Raw genomic sequence first — 18,427 nt, 5'->3', positions numbered from 1 at the left:
GAGCCTGGTTCCTCTCTAGGTTTCTGCCTTTCTTGGGAGTTTTTCCAAGCCACCGTGCTTCTACATCTGCAATGTTGCTCTTTGGGGTTTTAGGTTTCTGTATAAGCACTTTGTGACAACTGCTGATGTAAAAAGGGCTTTATGTGACTGATTTGATTGACTACCATAATCACCTCAGCCCACAAGTACTGTACATCAGTATAAAAGAAGGTCAAATGGGATCCAATGTAGACTGCTGTTATGAATCACAATCAGAAGCCAGATATGAATATATTAGTGTGTCAAGCTGAGACCTGGCTGTTCAGCCATTACAGGACAACCCGAAAAAGTCTGTGAGAAACTTAGAGATTACAGAGTGATAATACGACTGAAAAGCACTAACAAAACCAAGGCCAAGGTAATCCAATCACTCCAACACTTTTTCCACCAGTCTGCATCTTTTGAGGCTTCAATTCACAATGCAATCCTGTGTTCAATAGTTTTTCTAACCTGTTCAAAACATAAACAGCAAATAATTACCTAGGAGGACAATAACATATTATTTTCTAGCCTGCCTCACACAGCTGGGAGGAAGAGAAAGAGAAGTTATGCACGAGGAAGAGCACAGGGGAGGAGAAAGAATGAAAAGCTCTTCACATAATTGCTGACATGCCAGTGTCTATTTGAAGTCACCTCCATTTTCATGGTTCTGGCTCTCTTAAAGTAATTGGGCAACAGACAGTCCTTCCTCTGCCCAGACTCGGACGTGACTACACTGCCAATGGAAGTCTGAGTGGGACTCCACTTTGAGAGAAGACATCACCGTTGATTTCATTTGACTCACTCAGGGTGTGTGTGTGTGTGTGTGTGTGTGTGTGTGTGTGTGTGTGTGTGTGTGTATGTGTGTGTGTGTGTGTGTGTGGGTGTGTGTGTGTGTGTGTGTGTGTTAGTCTGTATGTACAGACTTAGGTGTGTGTGTGTGAGGAGATTCACATGATTGATTCCAATCTACTGAGAGGAACACACTGGAGTATGGCTGTGTTTAGCTGCTCTAATTAAATGCCTTAAAAAGGCATGGAGGCCAGAGGACATCACCCATTTCTCTAGAGAACATGCTCTAACCTCCAATCAGAAGATTAGAAGCACAGATTAGGGAGAAGCCTTAGAGCAGTGGTTCCCAAACTTTTTATAGTCCCGTACCCCTTCAAACAATCCACCTTCAGCTGTGTACCCCCTCTAGCACCAGGGTCAGCACACTCTCAAATGTTGTTTTTTGCCATCATTGTAAGCCTGCCACACACACACTATACGATACATTTATTAAACATAAGAATGAGTGTGAGTTTTTGTCACAACCCGGCTTGTGGGAAGTGACTCTTATAGGACCAGTGCACAAATAATAATAATAATCAATAATTTTGCTTTTTATTTAACCATCTTACATATAAAACTTTATCATTCATTGAAAATTGTGAATAACTCACCACAGGTTAATGAGAACGGTGTGCTTGAAAGATACACATAACTCTGTAATGTTGGGTTGTATTGGAGAGAGTCTCAGTCTTAAATCATTTGCCAAACAGCCTGTGCCTGTATTTAGTTTTCATGCTAGTGAGGGCCAAGAATCCACTCTCACATAAGTATGTGGTTTCAAACGGCATCAGTGTCTTAACAGCGTGATTTGCCAAGGCAGGATACTCTGAGCGCAGCCCAATCCAGAAATCTGGCAGTGACTTCTGATTAAATTCAACTGTCACAGAACCGCTTGTTGCTATTTCGATGAGGCTCTCTTGTTCAGATATCGGTAAGTGGACTAGAGGCAGGGCATGAAAGGGATAACGAATCCAGTTGTTTGTGTCATCCATTTCAGAAACCTACCTGTGTAATTGCTTCGCTATATCACATTTGACATGGTCCGTAAGCTTGAGTTCATTTGTACACAAAAAAATCATACAATGATGGAAAGACCTGTGTGTTGTCCTTGTTAATGCAGACAGAGAAGAGCTCCAACTTCTTTATCATAGTCTCAATTTTGTCCCGCACATTGAATATAGTTGTGGAGAGTCCCTGTAATTCCAGAATCAGATCATTCAAGTGAGAAAAAACATCACCCAGATAGGCCAGTCGTGTGAGAAACTCGTCATCATGCAAGCGGTCAGACAAGTGAAAATTATGGTCAGTAAAGAGAACTGTAAGTGAGCTCGTCTCTCAACTCCAAAACAATGTGTCAATACTTTGCCCCTTGATAACCAGCGCGCTTCTGTATGTTGTAAAAACGTTACATGGTTGCTGCCCATATCATTGCATAGTGCATAAAATACACGAGAGTTCAGGGGCCTTGCTTTAACAAAGTCAACCATTTTCACTGTAGTGTCCAAAACATCTTTCAAGCTGTCAGGCATTCTCTTGGCAGCAAGAGCCTCTCGGTGGATGCTGCAGTGCACCCAAGTGGCATCGGGAACAACTGCTTGTATGCGCGTTACCACTCCACTGTGTCTCCCTGTCATGGTTTTTGCGCCATCAGTACAGATATCAACACATCTTGACCACCAAAGTCCATTTGATGTCACAAAGTTGTCCAGTACTTTAAAAATATCCTCTCCTGTTGTCCTGGTTTCCAGAAGAGGATGTCTTCCTTAATTGACCCCCCATAAACGTAACAGACATATACCAGGAGCTGTGCCAGGCCCTCCACGTCTGTTGAGTCATCCAGCTGTAATGCATAGAATTCACTGGCTTGTATCCAAAGCAGTAACTGTTTCAAAACATCTCCTGCCATGTCACTGATGCATCATGAAACAGTGTTGTTTGATGAAGTCTATGTCTGTATAGTGTTGTGGGCCTTTTCCCCCAGCATTGTCCCAGCCATATCCGCAGAAACAGGAAGAATTAAATCCTCCACAATAGTATGGGGCTTGCCTGTCCTAGCCACTCGGTAGCTCACCATATAAGGCGCTTTTAGCCCCTTTTATTAATGGTATCTGTTGCTTTTATACATGTCTTACTACTCAAAAGTCGTCTTAATTCTTGCTCAAAAAACTCTGTGGCTCATTTTTCAAATTTGCATGTTTTGTTTCTAAATGTCTGCGGAAGAGTGAAGGTTTCATTGAGTTGTGAGATAGTACTTTTGCACATATAACACACTGTGGCTGAGGAAAGGCACTACTCCCAATATAAGTGAACCCCAAATCAATGTAGTTCTCATTATATTTGCGCCTCTTCGATGGTCCAACGTCCCTGTTTGTTGTTCGGTGCTTTCCCGGGTAAGGGGGCAGTAGCTCTTCGGCTGCATCAGATTCACAACTGTCAGTGTCCATACTAGCTGGGCTAACAACAAATGTAGTTACTGATGCTAGCATTAGATGTGCTCGTGGAAGCAGAACACAACTTGTGTCGTCAACAGGTGCAGGTGTAGTACTGCTGGTAGTAGCAGTACTACCAGTAGAGCTGGTATGAGTCTCTATGGAAACGCGGGCCTTACTTTTTAAACCATTTATCAATTTTTGAGCAAACGGAATGAGCAGCAGCTACATTTGGCTACATACAGACCGTTAGTGGAATTCCCGCGAGAGAGTAAGGTTCATGTGATTGGATGTTAATTATTTGACTAGGCTACCTGTACTTGACATTGTGTTGTTATTTCGCTGAACACTAGATGGTTTAATTTTCTTTTTGGCAGTGAAACGAGGCTACTCAGGCGAGAAAAAAACCTCACCCAAATGTATAGCTCCGTTGGAAAATATAAATGGACTGTTTGAAAATGTGAAGAAAAAAAAAAGGAAAAAAAAAAGTACATTTTGAAATGTGAATCACATTTTTATTTGGCGTACCCCCGACGGCATTGCAATACCTGCCATAGAGTAACCTCAGAAAACAGAAAGTGCCTCACATACAAACAGACTGATGTTACTAACTCCCGCTAATTAAGGAATGGGTCTGTCTCTGGGGAAATTCAGGCGCTCATATTTCTACCTCCCACACACTACACAATCAGAGGCTCTGTTGCTCAATGCAAAAATGGCATCAAATACAACACTAGCATCGATATGGCAACACAGTTGGTGGAATATATAGAACACAAAGACTGTCTAGATGAGAGCTAGGCACGCAGAAACTCACTAACTAACAAACATGAACACAGACGAACTCACACACACACCAACTTTCCTCACACCATCTGCTTAGACCAGTGTTTCCCAACCCTAGCACTCGAGAACCCTCAACAGTACACATTCTCATTGTAGTCCTAGACAAACACACCTCATTCAACTCATTGAGGGATTGATGATTCGTTGACAAGTTGATAAGTTGAATCAGGTGTGCTTGTCCAGGGCTACAATGAAATAGTGAACGGTTGGGAGTACTTGAGGACCAGTGTTGGGAAACACTGGCTTAGACCACATCCTTCTTTGAGGTACAACAGAGTGAAGCCTTCCCTGTGGCTCAGTTGGTAGAGCATGGTCTTTGCAACGCCAGCATGGTGTGTGCAACGCCAGGGTTGTGGGTTCGATTCCCACGGGGGGGGCCAGTAAAAAAAAAAAATGCATGAAATGTATGTATTCACTACTGTAAGTCGCTCTGGATAAGAGCGTCTGCTAAATGACTAAAATGTGAGTGGGACACTGGGACTTTATTGTTATGAAACCTCTATGTTCGATGAGATAGGCAGCAACATGACAACTCACCCACGGTGCCCAGAGCAATGTAGCCGAGGATGACGATGACGATGATGACACAGCACAACACATCCGTGCAGGCCCTGGGGAGAAGAGAGAAACAGAGAGAGTGTTACTGTTATTGTTTATTCCACTTTTGTTTATTATCTAGTTCACTTGCTTTGGCAATGTTAACATACGTTTCCCATGCCAATAAAGCCCTTGTCATGACTGCCCTTGGGGGAGGATCATAGGCGCCCCCCCTCTCTCAATTCAAATAAATTCAAGGGGCTTTATTGGCATGGGAAACATATGTTAACATTGCCAAAGCAGGTGAACTAGATAATAAACAAAAGTGGAATAAACAATAAAAATGAACAGTAAACATTACAATCACAGAAGTTCCAAAATAATTAAGACATTTCAAATCTCATATTATGTATATATACAGTGTTGTAACGATGTGCAAATGGTTGAAGTACAAAACGGAAAATAAATAACAGAAATATGGGTTGTATTTACAATGGTGTTTGTTCTTCACTGGTTGACCTTTTCTTGTGGCAACAGGTCACAAATCTTGCTGCTGTGATGGCTCACTGTGGTATTTCACCCAGTAGATATTAGAGTTCATCAAAATTGTGGATCTGTGTAATCTGAGGGAAATATTTGTCTCTAATATGGTCATACATTTGGCAGGAGGTTAGGAAGTGCAGCTCAGTTTCCACCTAATTTTGTGGGCAGTGTGCACATAGCCTGTCTTCTCTTGAGAGCCAGGTCTGCCTACGGCGGCCAATAGCAAGGCTATGCTCACTGAGTCTGTACTTAGTCAAAGCTTTTCTTAAGTTTGGGTCAGTCACAGTGGTCAGGTATTCTGCCACTGCGTACTCTCTGTTTAGGGCCAAATAGCATTCTAGTTTGATCCGTTTTTTTGTCAATTTTTTCCTATATGTCAAGTAATTATATTTTTGTTTTCTCATGATTTGGTAGGGTCTAATTGTGTTGCTGTCCTGAGGCTCTGTAGGGCCTGTATGTGTTTGTGAACAGAGCCCCAGGACCAGCTTGCATAGGGGACTCTTCTCCAGGTTCATCTCTCTGTAGGTGATGGCTTTGTTAAGGAAGGTTTGGGAATCGCTTCCTTTTTAGGTGGTTGTAGAATTTAACGTCTCTTTTTTGGATTTTGATAATTAGCGGGAATCAGCCTAATTCTGCTCTGCATGCATTATTTGGAGTTTTATGTTGTACACTAAGGACATTTTTGCAGAATTCTGCATGCAGAGTCTCAATTTGGTGTTTGTCCCATTTTGTGAATTCTTGGTTGGTGAGCGGACCTCAGACCTCACAACCATAAAGGGCAATGGGTTCTATAACTGATTCAAATATTTTTAGTCAGATCCTAATTGGTATGTCGAATTTTATGTTCCTTTTGATGGCATAGAAGGCCCTTCTTGCCTTGTCTCTCAGATCGTTCACAGCTTTGCGGAAAATACCTGTGGCGCTGATGTTTAGGCCAAGGTATGTATCATTTTTTGTGTGCTCTAGGGCAACGGTGTCTAAATGGAATTTGAATTTGTGGTCCTGGCAAGTGGACCTTTTTTGGAACACCATTATTTTTGTCTTACTGAGATTTACTGTCATGGCCCAGGTCTGTCAGAATCTGTGCAGAAGATCTAGGTGCCGCTGAACTGGGCAGGGTGTCTATTAATCTGTTGCTCCTGTTGGGGCTGCTTTTGAGAGCGATGTCCTTTAGGGTCCGGGCGAAGGTGGCTTGTATAGCTGAACCTGGTCATAAAGGTTTTTCAAGTCCAGGGTGGAGTGGTGGGCCAGGTAAACATTTGGTTTTGAGGCACATTCACGAGAAATACTTGCATTTACCCGCTGTATAGTAGCAGGGTGGAAGTATTTTTGTGGTAGCAAGGTGGGGATAACCACTTGTGCGTTGGGGAAAGTGGAAGAAGATTTTGTGGAAGAAGTGCTGTGGCCACCCTTTCCTGCTGTGCTCTCAGGTCATTTGTGCCTGTGTGTAATATTATTTGTCTGGGTGAACCTAGTTGGGGGTGCTCAGAGGGGGTGGGATCCCTAGGCTTGGGGTTCTTCATTAAGTCCCTCTCCCCCTTTGGACATGCAGTATGAGGAGAGAGGATTTCACAGTGGAACAAAGAAGCTGTTCTGACAAACTCCTACATCCCCAAAATTGGAGAATTAAACAATATTTCTTGAGAATGTGGAACCGGTCAGTGGGGAAGCAAAGAATGACCATGTCGAAATTGTTTCATTTGGGGACCTCATGAAAGACAGGAGACATACATTACTGTTTCTTTGTTTTTATACACAACAGTGTGATCTTGGTCTTCTAAATGAGAATCGTTTTTCATATAAAGTGACCACACCACGTGAATACAGACATTTACATCGGCGTCATGTAACACCCCCTTTTCTATTTCAGTATAAAAACCACGATGAAATTTACATTAGATCAGAAAACACGTAGCTGTAACTACATGTTGAAATGGTTGGCAATTTAAATATAGTCAAGAGAACACAGGGACCAGGTCCCCACGTTGGGATGGCTATCCCTCTATAGACCAAGCAGATTAAGGCGTGAGCCAAAATGGTTTAAACTACAACTCTACAAAAGGACAAGACCAGAGAACGTGGAGATCATCCACACGCTGAAACAATGAAAAAAATCTCCAAACTAAAGACCAATTATTCAGGCTGCACCTGTTTAAATACTTTAGTCTGGTAAAAGCATCCATCCTAAAAACATTTCCGAATGGTACTCTGTCTTATCCATTATAACAACCAACAACTACGGAAGACTTTGATCTCTGGTGGACAAACCAGACACTTTCTGTCGACAATCTATCTAGCAGATGGACCGGCGATCACAGAGAGGGACAACAAAGGCATACACCAGTCTCAACGTCAACAGTTAAGAGGCAACTCCGGGGTGCTGGACTTCTAGGCAGAGTTCCTCTGTCCAGTGTCTGTGTTCTTTTGCCCTATTTTCTTTTTATTGGCCAGTCTGAGATATGGCTTTTTCTTTGCAACTCTGCCTAGAAGGCCATCATCCTGGAGTCGCCTCTTCACTGTTGACGTTGAGACTGGTGTTTTGCGGGTACTATTTAATGATTCTGCCAGATGAGAACTTGTGAGGCATGTGTTTCTCAAACTAGACATTCTAATGTACTTGTCTTCTTGCTCAGTTGTGCACTGGGGCCTCCCACTCCTCTGTCTATTCTGGTTAGAGCCAGTTTGCACTGTTCTGTGAAGTAGTACACCGCGTTGTACGAGATCTTCAGTTTTTTGGCAATTTCTCGCATGGAATAGACTTCATTTCTCAGAACAAGAATAGACTGATGAGTTTCAGAATAAAGTTATTTGTTTCTGACCATTTTGAGCCTGTAATCGAACCCACAAATGCTAACGCTCCAGATACTCAACTAGTCTAAAGAAGGCCAGTTTTATTGCTTCTTTATTAAGCACAAAAGTTTTCAGCTGTGCTAAAACATAATTGCGAAAGGGTTTTCTAATGATCAATTAGTCTTTTAAAATGATTAACTTGGATTAGCTAACACAACATGCCATTGGAACACAGGAGTGATGATTGCTGATAATGGGCCTCTGTATGCCTATGTAGAAATTCCATTAAAAATCTGCCGTTTCCAGCTACAATAGTCATTTACAACATTAACAATGTCTACACTGTATTTCTGATCAATTTGATGTTATTTTAAATGGACAAAAAAAATTGCTTTTCTTTCAAAAACAAAAGGAATTTCTAAGTGACCCCAAACTTTTGAGTGGTAGTGTATGTAGTGGGTCCATTCTGTTCTCCCGCTCTTTCTTATCTGTCCCCACCTCTTTCCTTTGCCTACCAAGCCGTCATATGGTTTCGTCCACTAGGGACTTTTTCTTGGTATCATGTTAGTAACCAATGTATGACCTATTGTGTGAGTTTATGTAATTCTGTGATTGATTAGTTAGTAAATAAATAATTAAGCCAATTTGTATAACGCTGATTCATGATTTATGATGCTAGGGTTCGTACAGATATCTAAGGGTTTGCGACATTCAGGAATGCGATTGATGCGGTAATAAAACATTAATAGAAGACCGTAATCGATAAGATATGAAAATATCTGAAGAGTTAATTTGGGAAATAGAGACTCCTATAAACATTTTACTGTGGTGCCCCGACTTCCTAGTTAATTAAAGTTACATGATTAGTTTAATCACATAAGGAATAATTACACAAAAAATTGATTTGATAATTTAACAGTCTTCACATTTAATGACAGCAAACGCTACGACACCCTTAAATTAAATTGAGAGATAAATAAAGAGAGAGATAAATAGAGAGAGAGAAAGAGCGAGATCAGCGAGAGAGAGAAAGATCAGCAAGAGAGAGAGAGAGAAAGAGACAGAGGAAGAGAGAAAATAGAGAAAGAGAGATCAGGGAGAGAGCGCGAATCAGATCAGAGAGAGCGAATTAAATTGAGAAATAGAGAGACAGCGAGAGAGAGAGAGAGAGAGAGAGAGAGAGAGAGAGTCGATTAGATGAGACTAGTACCCAGGGCTCTGCCCCTGCCATGGCATACATCCCTGATAGTAGGCTTTTACTTGAGCTCCTAAGCTGGGAGCAGCATTTGCCAGCAGACCAGACCAGGTGGCATGTTAAGACTGTGAGCTCAGAGAAAAACATTCTGAGCTACACTGAATTTCTAATGAGACAAAGCCCCCATTTTTCCATATCTACCTACACACGTATCTACCTACAGACGATTAACGTTCTGGAAAAAATATATATACAGTGGGGGAAAAAAGTATTTGATCCCCTGCTGATTTTGTACGTTTGCCCACTGATAAAGAAAGGATCAGTCTATAATTTTAATGGTAGGTTGAGCTTTTTGGCATCAACTCAACTCGCCGTGTTTGGAGGAGGAGGAATGCTGCCTATGACCCCAAGAACACCATCCCCACCGTCAAACATGGAGGTGGAAACGTTATGTTTTGGGGGTGTTTTTCTGCTAAGGGGACAGAACAACTTCACCGCATCATTTGACGGGGCCATGTACTGTCAAATCTTGGGTGAGAACCTCCTTCCCTCAGCCAGGGCATTGAAAATGGGTCGTGGATGGGTATTCCAGCATGACAATGACCCAAAACACACGGCCAAGGCAACAAAGGAGTAGCTCAAGAAGAAGCACATTAAGGTCCTGGAGTGGCCTAGCCAATCTCCAGACCTTAATCCCATAGAAAATCTGTGGAGGGAGCTGAAGGTTCGAGTTGCCAAACGTCAGCCTCGAAACCTTAATGACTTGGAGAAGATCTGCAAAGAGGAGTGGGACAAAATCACTCCTGAGATGTGTGCAAACCTGGTGGCCAACTACAAGAAACGTCTGACCTCTGTGATTGCCAACAAGGGTTTTGCCACCAAGTACTAAGTCATGTTTTGCAGAGGGGTCAAATACTTATTTCCCTCATTAAAATGGTAATCATTTTATAACATTTTTGACATGCGTTTTTCTGGATTTTTTTGTTGTTATTCTGTCTCTCACTGTTCATATAAACCTACCATTAAAATTATAGACTGATAATTTCTTTGTAAGTGGGCAAACGTACAATATCAGCAGGGGATCAAATACTTTTTTCCCCCACTGTATAACATGTGGAAAGGGGGAAAATTATTATTATTTGTTTTTCACAAGCGTAGCAGGATGGGCTATTAGCTGAACAATAGACTATTCAACCATATATATATATATATATACAGGTCTTGGCTCCCAAGTGGCGCAGCGGTTTAACCTGTTAGGGCTAGGGGGCAGCATTGACACGGCTGGATAAAAAACATACCCGATTTAATCTGGTTACCACTCCTACTCAGTAACTAGAATATGCATATACTTATTACATATGGATAGAAAACACCCTAAATTTTCTAAAACTGTTTGAATGGTGTCTGTGAGTATAACAGAACTCAAATGGCAGGTCAAAACCTGAGAGATTCCTTTACAGGAAGTGGCCTGTCTGACCATTTGTTGAACTTCTTTTCCACAGGATAGCCGTGGCTGTTACGTAGGTGGGACGAATTCGTCCCGCCTAGCCTAGAGAGGCTAAGGCACTGCATCTTTGTGCAAGAGGCTTTACTACAGTTCCTGGTTCGAATTCAGACTGCATCACATCCGGCCGTGATTGGGAGTGACATAGGGCGGCGCACAATTGGCCCAGTGTCATCCGGGTTTGGCCGGGGTATGCCTTCATTGTAAATAAGAATTTGTTCTTACATGACTTGCCTGTTAAATAAAGGTTCAATTTAAAAAAACAACTGGCGGCAACCGCAGCGCAATCAATAGGAGGTGAACAGTGGTTGATGCTGAAAATATAGCTAACTTGTTAAGCAAGTGCTGCACACCAACAGATGGAGAAGACCTACACCAATCGAGCAATTCATTTCAACAATAATCTTCATTTTAGTTAGACTTTACAAACAACAAGAGGGCTTAATTGGAGTCTATTTCTTCTGAGCCTAGACCTATATAAAATAACTGGCTGAGGTAGGCTCTGAGGCTTAACAGCCTAATAGAAGTAGGATTTTTTTTAAATTAGGCCTACTTACAATTGCAACCGGTCTCTCGTCCGCACGACACAGGGGTTCTTTAGCTAAATAGCTCAGTACTGTACTGCCGACCGTCACGTTGTACAGCGCCATATTTTCCGTTCCATCCTAACAGAAACCCAGAGGTTTTTTCATGGAATAGAAACACAATAATATTAATGTAATTAATTAAGCAAGTACCAGTCAATAGTTTGGACACACCTCCTCATTCCAGGATTTTTCTATATTTTTACTATTTTCTACATTGTAGAATAATAGTGAAGACATCCCCACCGTAGCAGGTGTAGCCCATCATGCAAATGTTTCCTATTAGCAGGACAATAGACTTTTTATAACCCGGCAGATTACAGATTGCCTTTGCCGATCGCTCATCATCTTCATTCATCAGTGAGTCGATGGTTTGAATAGTCTTACTGGAAATTAAATACAAGTTGAAAATGTGCAGCGTACAGTAAAGACCAGCAGTCGATTTATTTAAGCATTATTTTTAGCATTATTAGGCCTACATTAAAGTATTGTCGCTTACTGTACCTGTTCATTTTCCTGGGCTTCGAGTTCAGCGTAAAACAGGCATCTGATGATAGTTTTTGCGAATAGCTGTCAGTGACCAAAATCCCCAAGTCTACCAGTATTTTTGAAATGTCTCCAGAAGATTTTTCGTTCCTCCTGAAAGCCCTAATCTGCTCACTTAAATGAATAGAGATCCTGGTCATGGTGCTACAGTATAATCAAAGTGAGGACAATCGGCAATCTACTGTATACTTATAGCCTATAATAACCTGAAAGTCACACCTTTCCTCACCCCGCCCAAAACTCCACCCTCAACACAGTTACCATTCAAAAACGAGCTGTTTATCTAAAAAAAATGACATTGCGACCAAAGAGAACAGACGAAATGTACATCGTTTTCATCAAACCAGCTTCTTTCTATGGTGCTACTCATTCCAGTGTTGGACTGTAATCACCAGAGGACTTGAAAATGAGCCGGAGCTGAGAGGATCACCAAAACTAAAGGTATTTTGGTTTCAGAGCATTTTATAAAAAATAAAAAAAGGTATATAGCCTATCAATGTGTAGACATACTGTGTAATAAAATCGATAATTGTGTACTAAAAACATTAACGTATTTTTGCAGAGCTTACAACCATGCCGACAACCATCCGTGGAGATCAGTGGACAAAGGGCTGGGCAACGGGCAGCATCGGAAAAACGCATAGTTGCAAAGAAAGCGGTTAGTTAAGCTAGATTCTTAAAATGTGTATGCAACATTTGTGTGTTGGAGTCACTTTTAAATTCTTAATAGATCTACCGTTTCTATCATAGGCCACTGAAATCGATGGGTGCTCAGGGCGGTACCATTCTGCTCATCTGATGAAGGTGCTCATGGGTGAGATTCAAACTTTGAAGACTGAGATCGAGTCACTGAAGGCAGACCAGCAGAAAGTGAAACATCTGAGGGCAGAGATACGTGTGACAGCTGATGCACTGGTCCAGAGCCAGGCGGTATTGGCGGAGAGTCACTCCTCATTAGCGGAGAGTCAGGCGGCATTGGCGGAGAGTCAGGTGGAGAATGACGCATTGAAAAGGGCGAGGAACGAGATGGAGTCACAATCCATGCCAGGCACACCTGTGAGCTCTGGAACTCCACCTCCTACAGGCAGAGTCAACATACGTGGCGGGTTCGTCAGGTCGTCGGTTCACCCTGACCTTTCCATTCCTCTTCTGACAACAGAACTTGACCAACTGCTCACCAGGCACAGCAAAGACCGCCCAGACAGATAAGCTGTTCTGCTATTCCAAGGATGTGAAACTGAAGAGAGATACCACGAGTAGGCACAGAATACAAACTGGGATGGATCCTGAGGCAGATATGGCTTACCAGTGAACCTCCGGGTGTTCATCATTAATACTGTGTCTCAGAAGTTTCCATCCATGACTGATGCAACCCTAAAAAGCATTAAAGACAGAGTTAATGAGTACTTGAGGTCACCGAGAAAGTCTTGACATGGCCTGCTCTCCCTTATGTAAGGAATTAGGCACTTTATGTAACGGTCGCCGTATGAAGTAGACCAAGGCGCAGCGGGTTGAGTGCTCATTTTAACGTTTTATTTTAATAAATTGAACACTTAACAAAAATAACAAAACGGACGACAGCTAAACAGTATTGCAGGCTAAACACAGCAGTGCAAAAACAACTTCCCACAAGGGACATGTGAAAACAGGGCTACCTAAGTATGACTCCCAATCAGCAACAACAATGTACAGCTGTTCCTGATTGAGAGCCATACCAGGCCAACACAAAGAAATACACAACATAGACAGATCATAGAAATACAAAACATAGAACATAACCAAAAACCCCGGAATACTCTAAACAAACACCCCTCTACATAAACACATATCCCAACAAACCCCGAACCACATAAAACAAACACCCCCCTGCCACGTCCTGACTAAACTACAATAACAAATAACCCCTTTACTGGTCAGAACGTGACACTTTAACATGTTTACTACAGTATTTACTGTAGGCTATGTTTACTTGTCAAACTGCACAGTAGCCTAAAAAACAAATACAGGTGGCTTATATCTTCAAAATGCTTTAAATGCTTTATTATCCAAATGTGAAAGCATATACTGTACAGTACTGTATTTCTTCATCAGCATCTTTATGCTTTCGTTAATAAAATGATAAATATACTCTTTCAAAATGCTGATGTTTATTTAGTTATGGATCCATAACGAATTACTTGTTCAAATATTCCATGATATTCTTAAGATATGTGTTGATGGAATATAAGCAAGTGATGTCTGCTAAATAATCAATTTAGGTTTCTCCAGAAATAAATAATAAAAAATAACAAACTGGCTTTATTTACATATAAGTGAGAATTTCTCACTCCAAGAATTGCCTTTTTCCTCGCTCACTCTAGGTTAAATGAAAACGAAATCTCCAAAATATTTTTACTTTTTAAACAAAGCAATTATTATTATTAATTAATTTAGAATTATATAAAAGCCCCTTAGGATATGTGAGAATATCTAACGGAAAATGCCCCTTAGATATTAGAGTCCTCCAATCCTCTAAATGTAATTATTGGCAGAGTCACGTCATTGGAAAAAATATTTTCGATATACTTTAGGTCTACCGTAGGCGAAATGAGTCTCACTAATGTTGAGTAATGTGCTGTTAAAAATGGTGTAGGTCTTATTTATTTAAATAGGATATAGAAGTTAGAAGCAAAAGCCTACAACTATTTAACACCGTTTCGCGCTGCTCTGAGGCAAGCATGGAGACTGGTCTTGATAAATCAATGAGATTTTTATTTTCACTTAATCTCCATTTGGGTATTGATTAGACAATAATTAGAAAATGAGGGTGCAGAAAACAATGGCTGACAAATAGATAACGTGCCACAGAATGCTGCAGCAGCCCACAAGGTGTGCTGGAGTATGACAACTTTTCTGTATATACAGAAATAAGACAGATTTACATTTGAGTCATTTAGCAGACGCTCTACCAACTGAGCCACAGGGAACTTAATGTTGTTTACACTGTGCCAAAGTGTCAGAAGAATTATATTTACAATAATACTAACAATTTTTCCTTGATCTAATTATTTATATTAATATTATTATGATGATGATCATTATAATAATAAGTAAGGTCATTATCATTAGTAGGTTTAGTATAGCAGCCTTATATAACCACCATTATAATAATAAGTAATGTCATTATCATTAGTAGGGTTAGTATAACAGCCTTATATAACCACCATTATAATAATAAGTAATGTCATTATCATTAGTAGGGTTAGAATAGCAGCCTTATATAACCACCATTATAATAATAAGTCATGTCATTATCATTAGTAGGGTTAGTATAGCAGCCTTATATAACCACCATTATAATAATAAGTAATGTCATTATCATTAGTAGGGTTAGAATAGCAGCCTTATATAACCACCATTATAATAATAAGTAATGTCATTATCATTAGTAGGGTTAGTATAGCAGCCTTATATAACCACCATTATAATAATAAGTAATGTCATTATCATTAGTAGGGTTAGTATAGCAGCCTTATATAACCACCATTATAATAATAAGTAATGTCATTATCATTAGTAGGATTAGTATAACAGCCTTATATAACCACCATTATAATAATAAGTAATGTCATTATCATTAGTAGGGTTAGAATAGCAGCCTTATATAACCACCATTATAATAATAAGTCATGTCATTATCATTAGTAGGGTTAGTATAGCAGCCTTATATAACCACCATTATAATAATAAGTAATGTCATTATCATTAGTAGGGTTAGTATAGCAGCCTTATATAACCACCATTATAATAATAAGTAATGTCATTATCATTAGTAGGGTTAGAATAGCAGCCTTATATAACCACCATTATAATAATAAGTAATGTCATTATCATTAGTAGGGTTAGTATAGCAGCCTTATATAACCACCATTATAATAATAAGTAATGTCATTATCATTAGTAGGGTTAGTATAACAGCCTTATTTAACCACCATTATAATAATAAGTAATGTCATTATCATTAGTAGGGTTAGTATAACAGCCTTATATAACCACCATTATAATAATAAGTAATGTCATTATCATTAGTAGGGTTAGAATAGCAGCCTTATATAACCACCATTATAATAATAAGTCATGTCATTATCATTAGTAGGGTTAGTATAGCAGCCTTATATAACCACCATTATAATAATAAGTAATGTCATTATCATTAGTAGGGTTAGAATAGCAGCCTTATATAACCACCATTATAATAATAAGTAATGTCATTATCATTAGTAGGGTTAGTATAGCAGCCTTATATAACCACCATTATAATAATAAGTAATGTCATTATCATTAGTAGGGTTAGTATAGCAGCCTTATATAACCACCATTGATCTGTAGGTCTAAGAGCCCATCCTGCTTAGTCTTAATACTGTAACTTACTGAGGCCTATTTTTCAATACTTATATAGGCTACTGTATCAATCTATAATGTATATGTTCATGTCATCACACAGCATACGAGTTATTCATGATGTGAAATACAATCAAGAATTGTAGTTTTAAAATAACTGTAGTAAAGGCTTTTCAGAAAATAATAATAATACATTCAGACTCTCTGGTACGCTTATAATTTATTGTGTTGTCAACATTGTTCAAACGGTCCGAAAAATGACATCGTAATCTAACGGCACCTGTTAGGCACACATAGGCTTGATATGTACGCAGCGTTTGCTCTATACCTTACTTTTCTTGATATTTTCCGAAGGCAGTGGTATTTTCATACATACAGTGCCTTCAGAAAGTATTCACACCCCTTGACTTGTTTCACATTTTGTTGTGTTACTGCCTGAATTAAATTGAGATTTTGTGTCACTGGTATACACACACACACTACCCCATAATTTTAAAGTAGAATTGTTTTGAGAAATGTTTACAAATTAAAAATTAAAAGCTGAAATACCAAGACATTGTATTTTTGTATAATTCTTTTTATTTCACCTTTATTTAACCAGGTAGGCAAGTTGAGAACAAGTTCTCATTCACAACTGCGACCTGGTCAAGATAAAGCAAAGCAGTGTGACACAAAGAACACATGGAATAAACAAACGTACAGTCAGTAACACAATAGAAAGATCTGTGTACAGTACGTGCAAATGAAGTAAGGAGGTAAGGCAATAGATAGGCCAATAGTGGCGAAGTAATTACAATTTAGCAATTTACACTGGAGTGATATGCAGATGAGGATGTGCAAGTAGAAATACTGGTGTGCCAAAGAGTGGCCTAGTTACGAGTTTTTACTTAATTTGGCTGAAAATATATGGCAAGACTTGAAAATAGCTGTATAGCAAAGATTATAACAACCAACTCGACAGAGCTTGAAGAATTTTAAAAATAATAATGTGCAAATGTTGTACAATCCAGGTGTGCAAAGTCTTAGAAACTTACCCAGATAGACTCACAACTGTAATTGCTGGCAAAGTTTATTCTAACATGTATTGACTCAGGGGTGAGAATACTTATGTAAATGAGATATTTCTGTATTTCCATTTCAATACATTTGCTAACATTTCTAAAACATGTTTTCACTTTGTCATTATGGGGTATTGTGTGTGTAGATGGGTGAGAAACAAAATCAATTTAATCCATTTTGAATTCAGGCTATAACAACAAAGTGTGGAATAAGTCAAGGGGTATGAATACATTCTAAAGGCACTATCTGTTTTACAGCGTAGAAATTAAAGCACTTTATGTAGCTAGTCCCCCCCGGGTGCTAAACCTCATTTAGATATATCATTGAATAATGTGGCAATTTAGCAAGTTGGAGAGACTAAACTGCTGAGTGTAACCCTAGATAGTAAACTGTCATGGTCAAAACATATAGACTCAATAGTTGCTCAAATGGGAAGAGATCTGTCAATGATAGGGTGTTGGTCTGTATTCTTGACATCTCAGTCGACCAGACAGGTCCTACACACCCTAGTTTTGTCGTACCTGGACTACTGCCCAGCTGTTTGGTCATGTGTGGCAAAGAGGGACATTGCAGAAGGTCGAGAACAAAGCAGCATGTATCGCACTTAGATGTCCACACCACACAGTTCAGACACTCATCGGCACAACACATGCAACCAGAGGTCTCTTCACAATCCCCAGGTCCAGAACAGAGGCTGGGAAACGCACAGTATTAAATAAAGCCATAACAACATGGAACTCTGCCACCCCAGTTAACTCAAGCTAGCAATAAAACCAGATAAAAAAACACCTTACTGCAGAAAAGGGGACTGTGAAGGGACAGACATTTTATATATCTTGTATTGTAATTTTCACTGCATTATGCATTTGACCTAGATATTATGTGTATGTACTGATATTTAGGCTATGTGTGACGTCTTAAATGTATGTATTTCAGTCCTTGACTAATAATGTTCCCTACTATGTATTGTGTCATGTTTATGTGGACCACAGGAAGAGTAGCTGATGCTTTTGCAGCAGCTAATGGGGATCCTAACGCCGTACCAATACCAATGTTGAGTAATTTTTTCTTTCTAAGTGAGCAGTTAAGATGTTTCTGAACACTTCTAAATGAATCCTAATAACGTCATCATTAAGAAAAATCATGAATGAATCATGAATAA

The 18,427-nt window shown here is 39.8% G+C and overlaps 1 protein-coding gene across 3 annotated transcripts in view; it reads right to left on the bottom strand.

Moving 5' to 3' along the window:
* LOC106574020 (choline transporter-like protein 5-B) overlaps positions 1-18,427 on the bottom strand; it is a 90,631-nt gene that overhangs the window by 31,393 nt on the left and 40,811 nt on the right. For all 3 annotated transcript variants that reach the window (XM_014149529.3, XM_014149528.3, XM_014149531.3), the window contains one exon: positions 4,665-4,738. In XM_014149529.3, the coding sequence (XP_014005004.1) occupies positions 4,665-4,738 (74 nt within the window). The remainder of the gene's footprint in view (positions 1-4,664; positions 4,739-18,427) is intronic.

Source organism: Salmo salar, chromosome 16, assembly GCF_965601325.2.
Source record: "Salmo salar chromosome 16, fSalSal1, whole genome shotgun sequence".
In the NCBI taxonomy this organism is placed as follows: Eukaryota; Metazoa; Chordata; class Actinopteri; order Salmoniformes; family Salmonidae; genus Salmo; species Salmo salar.
Note: the sequence above shows the minus strand (reverse complement) of the source record. Positions and strands in the feature narration are given on the sequence as shown.